The sequence below is a fragment of the Sparassis crispa genome (genome assembly GCF_003851025.1).
Source record: "Sparassis crispa DNA, contig_000007F, whole genome shotgun sequence".
NCBI classification, from domain to species: domain Eukaryota; kingdom Fungi; phylum Basidiomycota; class Agaricomycetes; order Polyporales; family Sparassidaceae; genus Sparassis; species Sparassis crispa.
The window spans coordinates 1924196-1934661 of record NW_020939754.1 but is presented as its reverse complement, the minus strand read 5'-3'; the positions used below and the strand labels follow the sequence as shown (position 1 = coordinate 1934661).

The 10466-nt window shown below is 60.0% G+C and overlaps 5 protein-coding genes across 5 annotated transcripts; all 5 read right to left on the bottom strand.

Annotated features, from left to right (window-relative positions):
* Window positions 1-2822: 2822 nt before the first annotated feature.
* SCP_0806470 (hypothetical protein) lies at window positions 2823-2978 on the bottom strand (the record flags this gene model as incomplete). Its single annotated transcript, XM_027761235.1, has 1 exon — window positions 2823-2978. The coding sequence occupies one exon, from the start codon at window positions 2976-2978 to the stop codon at window positions 2823-2825; it is 156 nt and encodes a 51-aa protein (XP_027617036.1).
* A 29-nt stretch (window positions 2979-3007) lies between these two features.
* SCP_0806460 (hypothetical protein) lies at window positions 3008-4644 on the bottom strand (the record flags this gene model as incomplete). Its single annotated transcript, XM_027761234.1, has 5 exons — window positions 3008-3694; window positions 3752-3785; window positions 3912-4174; window positions 4227-4495; window positions 4548-4644. 5 exons carry the CDS (start codon window positions 4642-4644, stop codon window positions 3008-3010), a joined length of 1350 nt encoding a protein of 449 aa, XP_027617035.1.
* Window positions 4645-5285: 641 nt separating this feature from the next.
* SCP_0806450 (hypothetical protein) lies at window positions 5286-5589 on the bottom strand (the record flags this gene model as incomplete). Its single annotated transcript, XM_027761233.1, has 2 exons — window positions 5286-5444; window positions 5500-5589. The coding sequence occupies 2 exons, from the start codon at window positions 5587-5589 to the stop codon at window positions 5286-5288; spliced, it is 249 nt and encodes an 82-aa protein (XP_027617034.1).
* A 551-nt stretch (window positions 5590-6140) lies between these two features.
* SCP_0806440 (hypothetical protein) lies at window positions 6141-6520 on the bottom strand (the record flags this gene model as incomplete). The annotated part of the gene is made up of 2 exons (XM_027761232.1): window positions 6141-6417; window positions 6477-6520. The coding sequence occupies 2 exons, from the start codon at window positions 6518-6520 to the stop codon at window positions 6141-6143; spliced, it is 321 nt and encodes a 106-aa protein (XP_027617033.1).
* A 2904-nt stretch (window positions 6521-9424) lies between these two features.
* Window positions 9425-10097, bottom strand: SCP_0806430 (hypothetical protein; the record flags this gene model as incomplete). The annotated part of the gene is made up of 2 exons (XM_027761231.1): window positions 9425-9827; window positions 9901-10097. 2 exons carry the CDS (start codon window positions 10095-10097, stop codon window positions 9425-9427), a joined length of 600 nt encoding a protein of 199 aa, XP_027617032.1.
* Between the last annotated feature and the right edge of the window lie 369 nt (window positions 10098-10466).

The following is a 10466-nucleotide window of genomic DNA, read 5'->3' as shown; positions in this document are numbered from 1 at the left end:
CTAACCTAACCTAACCTAACCTAACCTAACCTAACCTAACCTAACCTAACCTAACCTAACCTAACCTAACCTAACCTAACCTAACCTAACCTAACCTAACCTAACCTAACCTAACCTAACCTAACCTAACCTAACCCTAAGAAATGTCCGTATGTCGCTTACGACACTCTGTATGTGGTCTACTATGCTCCGTACGTCGTTTATCGTACTCTGTATGCTGCCTGTGGTAAGCGTCGGTATGTCGCTTGGAGGTATTTTTTGTATGCCACTTAGAAATATTTGTATGCCGCTTAGAAATATTTGTATGCCATCTACGAACGTTTGTACGTGGTCTACGAATGTCGGTATGTGGTCTATAAGCGTTCGTATGCGGGCTACGACACTCCGTATGCGGTGTATAGTACTCTGTATGCGGTGTATAGTGCTCCGTAAACGTTGGTATGCGGTCTATAGCGGTCTGTCGCTTAGAAGTATTTTTTGTATGCCGCTTAGAAATATTTGTATGTCGCTTAGAAATATTCGTATGTGGACTACAAATGTCCGTATGTGGTCTACGAACGTTCGTATGTGGGCTACGACACTCTGTATGCGGTCTATAGACATATTCGTATGTCATCTACAATTGTTGGTATGTCGCCTACAACACTTCGTAGGTGGGCTACGACACAGCCACACAGGGCTTCTCACTGCAGGTGGCCGTCCAGGACGGCCGTGTAAGTTTGTTGGTACCCTTAGTGGCAGTCTGAGATGAGCGTTTATTAGGTATGTCATGTATGGCCTTCCAGTACTACCACTTATTGTTCATCCCTGTGAAGGCCATTGAAGCAGATGGCCATCCAAGATGACCACCTATAGTCAGTACCACAGGTGGCCGTCCGGGACGGCCATTTCTTGTGCAAGCTGTTCGTGGCCTTCCTGGACTGCCACTTGTGGTTTGTCCCTCTGGTGGCCACTACAGCAGGTGGCCGTCCAGGAAGGCCATTTCTTGTACAAGCTGTACATGGCCTGCCTGGACTGCCACTTGTGGTTTGTCACTCTCATGGCCACTACAGCAGATGGCCGTCCGCGACGGCCACTCATGGTCAGTACCACAGGTGGCCGTCGAGGAAGGCCATTTTTTGTGCAAGCTATGCATGGCCTTCGTGGACTGCCACTTGTGGTTTGTCCCTCTGGTGGCCACTACAGCAGGTGGCCGTCCGGGAAGGCCATTTCTTGTACAAGCTGTACATGGCCTGCCTGGACTGCCACTTGTGGTTTGTCACTCTCATGGCCACTACAGCAGATGGCCGTCCGCGACGGCCACTCATGGTCAGTACCACAGGTGGCCGTCGAGGAAGGCCATTTTTTGTGCAAGCCATGCATGGCCTTCCTGGACTGCCACTTGTGGTCTGTCTCTCTGGTGGCCACTGCAGCAGGTGGCCGTCCGGGAAGGCCATTTCTTGTGCAAGCTATTCATAGCCTTCCTGGACTGCCACTTGTAGTTTGTCACTCTCATGGCCAGTACAGCAGATGGCCATCCAGGATGGCCACTCATGGTCAGTACCACAGGTGGCCGTCCAGGAAGGCCATTTTTTGTGCAAGCCATGCATGGCCTTCCTGGACTGCCACTTGGTTTATCCCTCTGGTGGCCACAACAGTAGGTGGCCGTCCAGGAAGGCCACTCATGGTCAGTGCCACAGGTGGCCGTCCGGGAAGGCCATTTCTTGTGCAAGCTGTATATGGCCTTCCTGGACTGCCACTTGTGGTCTGTCCCCCTGGTGGCCACTATAGCAGATGGCCGTCCAGGACGGCCACTCACAGCCGCTATGCTTTGCTGACTGTGCCACCTGGCCTATACAGCCATCTGAGCCTCTTTTGGCCGCGAGCTATGGTTGAGGAGTATGAGGCTTTTGAAGTGGCATTGGTTATGGATGTGTCGCTGTAATAATACATATCATGATTGCGTAGTACATTACTACAGGTCTAGTTTATCATATGCTTACTACAGTGGCAGCCTAGCATTCCTAACTGGGACCCATGTCGGCAATACACCACCACCACCATGCATGGCCGTCCACGACGGCCGTGCAGGACAGCGGCAACTCACCAGCGCTAGTGATGGTACACGTGCCAACAGCACCTTTCGTAGTGTTCGGCAACAGTCTCCTTCCCAAAGCAGACACGTACCCCTAGCCTTGGCTCAGGTTCCACTCAGTACTGGCAGTTCATGCACCTCGAACGGCCGTCCAGGACGGTCACTCGTGGCCAGCGTGGTTTACCTCCTGTGCCACCTGGCCTATGCAGCCAGTGGAGCCTCTCCGTGCATGGCCGTCCACGACGGCCACACAGGTCAGAGGTCCCTCACCAGCGCTAATGATGGCGCACGTGCCCTACGGCACTGTCCATAGGGTTCGGCAATGGCCTCCTTCCCAAAGCGGACACGTACCCCTAGCCCTCGGCTCAGCGAACCCCCATCCTAGGGTTGGGGTCCCTCGCCCTCTGCGACCCTACGGCCGGCCTAGGGGGCCTCATAACCTAACGCGCGAGCGGTTCCGGCTTGACGTCAAAGTGGATGTGTACGAGCGTAACGTGGCTCCGCAGGTTGTGTAACCTGCGCAGGAGAGAGCGAGGCCTGGTGACGGGAGAAGGGGATCTGGGAGGCGTGTGTCGCGGTGATCAGCAGGAGCAGATGAAGGAACGTGTGCATTGTTGTAAAGCCGGTGTCGGGCTCGTGAGGAGTCTGATTATATGTGTCGAGATAGGTATCACTGTCGTTGTTGGAATGGGCATCGTGGTTGTGTGCCCTCACGCACTATCGGTGCCGGCGACTGGGCGTGGCTGGGTCACGCGGACGAGGACGGCGGTGCATTGCGTAGAGTCCGCGGGGTTCGAGGGGACTGGACAGCGGACGTGCGTGCCCGTTGACCTAGGGTGCCCGCACGCTGTTGCTCCGCATTGCGGGTGTGTGGCTGGGTCGCGCGGACGAGGACCGGGTGCATTGTGCGGAGATCTTGGCATTGGAGGAGAGTCAGAAGGCGGCGTTGGAGAGGAGTGGGACCGGGGGGGTCGAGAGGAGCTTGGCGGCGGGCGTGCGTGCGCGTCGACCTAGCATGCGCTGTTGCTCCGCGTTCCGCGTTTCCCGCTGGATCGCGCGGACCATGACCACGGTGCGTTGTGAGGAGATCGCGGCGTTCGAAGGGACTGGGATGGCGGCATTCGAGGGGAATGGGAAGGCGAGGTTCGAGGGGAGTCGGACGGCGGGGTTTGAGAGGGTTCGGACCGGGGGGTTCGAGAAGAGTGGGATGCGCAGACAAGGACTGCGGTGCATTGTGCGTAAAAGGCGCTGTTCGAGGGGAGTCGGATGGCGCCGTTCAAGAGGAGTGGGATCGCAGGTTCGAGAGGAGTGGGATGGCGGGATTCGAGGGGACTCGAACGGCAAGGTTCGAGGGGACAGGGTCGGCGGACATGCGTGCCCGTCGACGCACGATCCCGAGCCGTTGTTGCTGCGCGTTCTGCATCTGTGGCTGCGGACGAGGACCGAGGTACCTTGTGCGGACATCGCGGTGTTCGAGGGGAAAGGGACGGGGGCGTTCGAGGGGAGTGGGACCGCGGCGTTCGATAGGAGTGGGACGGGGGTGTGCGAGAGGAGTGGGTCCGCGGAGTTGGAGAGGAGCGGGGCGGCGGATGTGCGTGCCCGCTCGATGTAGCGTGTCGACTGGGGTGGAGGTCGTTAGCACCGTTAGAAAAAACCGAAAAAATGTTTTTTACTTACCTCTACTGCACGAGCACTGCTGGATATACGCGTGCTGAAACGCGTTGCGTTTCAGGGTGCGAGCGAGGTGGACACGACCGGCGCTCGATGTTCGAGGGCAGGTCCGGGTCGCAGTCGTTCACCGCAGATGGCGAACGAAAGTCGAGGACGGTTGGCTGACGGCACTGGGAGGTGACGCGGGCCAGCGTCGGGCGCTGGAGAACGCCAGCAGGGAGGTCGGCGCAGTCGTTCCTCCGCGGTGGCCGACGCGACCACTGCGGTGCCGTCGTTCACCGTGGTCTGCCTAAGCATGTCGACAAGGGCCGAGGGAGGCTGCGGGAAGGTGGGGTGGGGTGTGGTGAGCCTTCGAGGGGCCGAGACAACCGCGAGGAGGGGGCAGCGCGTCGCTGTTGCATCGCATTGGCCGGCGCGACAATAATGAGACTGCAAAATGTTAGCGCGGTGGGATGGGGACAAAAAAGCTTATTTTACTTACCTGGCATGCCCTTCGACCTCCGAAAATAAACGTGCCGCCGAACGTTTGCGTTCGACGGCCTGGGGGAGCGCGAGGCGGAGGGTGGAGGCCGGTGTGACGACCGGGGCGCCGTCGTTCATCGTGGTGGGCCTGCGCGCGAAGGAGACGGTCGATGGAGGGTGCAGGGAGGTGGAGTTGGGTGCATTGAGACTTAGAGGGGCCTCGGCGACCGCGAGGAGGGGGCAACGCGCCCCTGTTGCACCGCGGTGGCCGGCGCGACAACGACGGGGCTGCAAAATGTTAGCACAGTGGGATAGGGAAAGAAGTTTTTTTCGGATTCACCTGGAATACCCTTCGACCTCCGAAAGTAAACGTACCGCCGAACGGTGGTGTTCGACAACCTGGGGGAGCGCGAGGTGGAGGGAGAAGGTGTCGCCATGTCTCGGAAAAAAAACCAGAAAAGACGGCCCAAACAAGCAAGAGAATCGAAAAGAAAAGGAGAGCAACGGCGAGGAGAGGCCTCCTTGCCGTTATGAAAGGGTGTCGCGGCGGTGAGCCAAGCAGGAGGAGCACGAAAGCTCTAAGTCCCACTGGCGCTTGTTGGGCGACGGCTTTCCCACGCCCCGCTGGCCCGCGCAATGCTCGGGCTCCCGCCCTCGTTCACTCGTTCGTTATTCCGCTGAGATCTTGCATGATTCTACAGTCTTTTACCCTTACTCTACCCCGATGCCATTCCCTGCGCCCGCTCTCCCGGTAAGTCCTCCTGTTACCACTTATTGCCCGATTTGGCAGCTGACCTGCCCGTCTAGGCAAATCCTGCGGGCGTCGAGCAGGCTGATAGCGTTTCACAGCCGCGAGGATATTACATGATGTATTGGCTGCTGTGTACTACGGATAGTACTACATGACATGGACCGCGGGCGGGAGAGTGGAAATGGTGTGTGAGCGCTGTGTAGTGAGGTTCCGTGTATATACTTGCAATGTGCGAACGAGAACAACGGTGCGTTGTGCAGACACAGCGGCATTCGAGGGGACTGTGACGGTGAACTTGCATGCCCGTCGACCTAGCGTGCACGCACGCTATTGCTGCGCATTCCCCGCGTGTGGCTGGGTCACGCGGATGAGGACGGCGGAGCGTTGTGCAGAGTCCGCGGGGTTCGAGGGGACTGAGACAGCGGCATTCGAGAGGAGTGGGGAGGCTGGTCGTTGTTCCGTGTTCCCTGCGTGGGCTCGCATCTTCTACAGGTTGTTAGCACAGGTAAAAAAAGTCGAAAATATATATATTTTTACTCACCTGTATCGCCGGGCACTGGCACTGTATGTTCGAGGGGAGGTCCGGGGCACGGTCGTTCACCGCACAGGGCGAAAATGCGTCGACGAGCATAGGGTGAGGGTGCTGGGAGGTGACGCGAACCTTCATCGGGCGCTGGAGACCGCGAGGAGGGAGCCGGGCGCCGTTGTTGCACTGCGGTGGCCGGTGAGATGACCGACGTGCAGTTGTTCGCCGCAGAGGGCGAACGCGAGGGCAGCGTCGACGAGAGCGGGATGGCGATGGGTCGTTTGCGGACGGCGGGCTTCACGTAGGGTGGAAGTGGTTTAGCACCGTAAAAAAATCCGAAAGTTTTTGTTTTTACTCACCTACACTGCCCGAGCAGTGCTGGGCAAACGCGCGTTCAAACATGTTGCGTTTGAGTGCGCGAGAGAGGTTCTGGTCGAGCGACGGACACTCAATGTTGCAGGGGTGGTCCGGGGTGCAGTCGTTTGCCATGGAGCGCAAACGCGCATCGAAGAGGGTAGGATGGGGGTGCTGGAAGGTGACGCGGGCCTTCGGACAGAGCTGGAGACCGTGAAGAGGGAGCTGGGTGCCATTGTGGCACCGCGGTGGCCGACACGATGACCGGGGTGTGGTCGTTCATTGCGGAGGCCCTCTGCGGGTCAAGGAGCATTGGCGGTGAGTTCCAAGAGGTAGGCTGGTGGTTCGCGGAGCCGTGACAAACATGTGGCGGGGGCTTCGTGCCATCGTTGCACCTCAGTGGCCGGTGCGACGACCGCAGCACCATCCTTCACCGCGGTGGGCTGGCGTGCATCGACGAGGGTCGGGCAACAGTGCAGCCAGGCGGGGTGGGGCTTCGCGAAGCCTCGCGATGCCCTGGCGACTGCGAGGAGGTGGCTGCGAGCCGCTGTTGCACTGCGGTGGCCCGCACGATGATGACTGCGCTATAAAAGATTAGCACGGCTGAAAAACAAACAAAAACTGTTTGTTTGACTCACCTGGGCCCTCTCGAACCCTCCAGAAGGAATGCGCGCTCGAACATTTCTGAGCGATGACGCAGGCGACCGCGAGCCTCAGGCTGAGGTGGAGGTAGAGGTGTCGCCACAGAAACACGACGGTGACGCGCTGCGTTGGACCAGAAACCACGCAGACAGACAGAAACAAGCTGCCTACGACCCGTTGTACGGTTCGCAGCAGTTTCGCGATGGCGCAGGGGACCGCGAGCCTCAAGCTGAGGTGGAGGTAGAGATGTCGCCACGGAAGCACGATGGTGACGCGCTGCGTTGGACCAGAAACCACGGAGACAGACAGAAACAAGCCGCCTACGACCCGTTGTACGGTTCGCAGGCAGTTTCGAGCCCCCACGATGGGCGAATGGAAGGGTTTTGGTTGTGGGTGAGCTTACCTCGTTCGCACTAGTGCGCGCCCTTCCACTTCCCTCCCCTACATCTTCACAACGACGAGGCCATTCTTCCCGAGCGGGGTGTCGTCTTGTAGCCACGACCTTCGTCTACCGGACTGTATCGCGTTCGAGGGATTTGAGTGAGCGCAACGTCGGAAACGAAGGGAGAGAACTCACGATGGGCGCGCTGGCGCGCGCCCCGCCACTTATCCCGGCGAAATCTTTGACCAGAGTGCGACATCCCTCTCGAACTCGGTGGCCCCTTGAAGCCAGAAGGTCAGGCTGTCGGACCATATACAATATGAGGCCAGGGGTAGACGAAGGGGATGGGAAAAAATCGAGAAGTGGAAAACGCGCGCGGTGGGAAAGTCGGCTGATTGCCGCCGGTGGCCACGGCGACCGAGAGCTCGGTCGAATCCCATCTTCGGGTGGTGGGTAGATTCGATATCGGGCGTTCTTTTGAGATAGCCGAGGGACCGAAAACGAGGGAGGAAGGAAGGGATGTCGAGGCCGAAAGGCGGGCGGCCTAACGTAGCGTTAGGCCTGCGGCCTATAGATAGGTCAGAGGCCCCTCACCAGCGCTAGTGATGGCGCACGTGCCCTACGGTAGGGTGCAGCAACAGTCCCCTTCCCAAAGCGGACACCTGTTCCTGGCCTCAGGTTCAACTCAGACCTGGCACCCCATGCAACTCGAACGGTCGTCTACGACGGCCACTCATGGCCAGCGTGCTTCGCCCCCCCCCACGCCACCTCGCCTGTGCAGCCACCTGTGCCTTTCCACGCACGGTCGTCCGCGACGGCCGCGCAGGTCAGAGGCCCCTCACCAGCGCTAGTGATGGCGCACGTGCCCTACGGCACGGTCCGTAGGGTTCGGCAACGGCCTCCTTCCCAAAGGGGACGCGTACCCCTAGCGTCCGCTCGGGGAACCCCCACCCTAGGGTTGGGGTTGCCCGCCCTCAGCGACCCTACGGCCGGCCTAGGGGGCCTCATAACCTAACCTAAGAGGCCCCTCACCAGCGCTAATGATGATGCACGTGCCCTACGGCACTGTCCATAGGGTTCGGCAATGGCCTTCTTCCTAAAGCGGACATGTACCCCTAGCCCTCGGCTCAGCGAACCCCCATCCTAGGGTTGGGGTCCCCCGCCCTCGGCGACCCTACGGCCGGCCTAGGAGGCCTCATAACGTTGAGACAGATGAAACACAGTCAGCCTAACATTCAGTGTAATATTCAGATAACACTCATTCATTCAGCATAACGTTCAGATAACGCTCATTCAGGCTAATGGTAGGATGAAGATATATATATATGTTTGGCTACTGTGTGCTACGGATAGTACTACATGGGACGAACCGTGGGCGAGAGAGTGGAAATGTCTTGTGCTCACCCTGTGGTCATGTTCTGCGTATATACTTACATCGCGCGAATGAGTACGGCAGTGCGTTGTGCAGACACAGCGACGATCGAGGACTGCGACGGTGGACTTGCCTGCCCGTCGACTTAGCGTGCCTGCACGCTGTCGCTACGCATTCCACGCATCTGGCTGGGTCATGCGGATGAGGACGGCGGAGCGTTGCGCAGAGTCCGCGGGGTTCGAGGGGACTGAGAGAGCGGCGTTCGAGAGGAATGGGACAGCGGCGTTCGAGGGGAGTCACACGGCGGACTTGCATGCCTGTTGACCTAGCATGCCCGTGCACTGTTGTGGCGGTTTCCGCATGTGTGGCTGGGTCCTGCAGACGAGGACGGTCTTGTGCAGAGATGGCGGCGTTCGAGGGGAATGGGATGGCAGTGTTCGAGGGGACTTCGGACGGCGGACGGTTGACCTAGGGTCCCCGCACGCTGTTGCTCCGCATTGCGGGTGTGTGGCTGGGTCGCGCAGACGAGGACCAAGGTACGTTGTGCGGAGATCGCGGCGTTGGAGGGGAAAGGGACGGCGGGGTTCGAGGGGAGTTGGACGAGGCGTTCGAGGGAACTGAGGTCGCGGCGTTCATGGGGACTGGGACGGCGAAGTTCGAGGGGACTGGGATGGCGAGGTTCGAGGGGACAGGGACGGTGGACGTGCGTGCCGGCCCGTCATTGCTGCACGTTCCGCATGTGTGGCTGGATCACGCGGACGAAGGTGGTAGTGCGTGGTGCAGAGACGGTAGCGTTCGAGGGGATAGGGATGGCGAGGTTGGAGGGGACCGGGACGGCGAACGTGCGTGGCCATCGACGCACAATCCCGGGCCGTTGTCGCTGCGCGTTTCGCATCTGTGGCTGGCCCGCGTAGACAGCAGCTTTTAAGTAAAATGTAACAGAGGTGTGTGGCCCTCGGCCTACGCGCCGTCGGGTCGTCGCTCCGCATTCCCTGCATCAGCGTCGGGTCTTCTAGAGGTCGTTAGCACCGTTAAAAAAAAACCAAAAACAATAATTAATTACTCACCTTGATGGCCCGACTGCTACTGGGCAAACGCGCGCTCAAACGCATTGCATTTGAGTTCGCCAGAGACATCGAGCTGACCGGCCGGCGCTCGATGTTCGACGGAAGGTCCGGGGGCGCGGTCGTTCACCGCAGAGGGCGAACTCGCGTCGACGAGGGTAGGGCGAGGGTCCTGAGAGGCGATGAGGGCCCTCGTCGGGGGGATGGAGGCCGCGAGGAGGGGCTTGGCGCCGTTGTGGCACCGCGGTGGCCGGCGCGACGACCGGGGTGCGGTCGCTCACCGCAGTGGGCGAACGCGACGAGGGTGCTGGGAAGTGTGGGGATCTTCGTCGGGGCCTGGGTAACCGCGAGGAGGCTGCTGCATGCTGTTGTTGCACCGAGGTGGCCGGTGCGACTACGGCGGCGTCGTCGTTGACTACGGTGGGCCTGCACGTGTCGAGGGAGGTCGAGGAAGGGTGCGGGGAGGCGTGGTGGGGTGTGGTGAGGCTTCACGGGGTCTGGGAAACCGCGAGGAGCGGACTGTGTGCCGCTGTTGCACGTAGGTGGTCAGCGCGACAACGACGGGGCTGCAAAAAGTTAGCGCCATTCGAGGTGTTTCCTACGCGGACAGTGCGCCCGCAGCGATAAACGCAGGTGCGGAGAAGGAGGCGAGACGTGTCAGCGACGCGAGCACGCGGGCTTGTGCAGAGATGGCCGGGTTCGAGGGGATTGGGACAGCGGAGTTCGAGGGGAGTCGGAAGGCAGACTTGCGTGCCCGTCGACCTAGCGTGCCCACACGCTGTTGCAACGGTTTCCGCATGTGTGGCTGGGTCGCCCGGACGCAGACGGCGATGTGTTGTGTGGACTCGGACGGCGGACGTGCGTGCCTCTCGACCTAGTGTGAGGGCCCGTTGTTGCTGCGCGTTCCGCGCGTGTGGCTGGATCGCGTGGATGAGGGCGGCAGTGCATGGTGCAGAGACGGCCACGTTCGAGGCGATAGGAACGGCCGACGTGGGTGCCCGTCGACGCACGATCTCGGGCCGCTGTTGCTGCGCATTCTGCGTGTGTGGCTGGATTGCGTGGACGAGGGCGGCGGTGCATGGTGCAGAGACAGCCACGTTCGAGGGGACTGGGATGGCGGTGTTGAAGGGGACTCGGACGGCGAACCTGCATGCCCGTCAACACACTA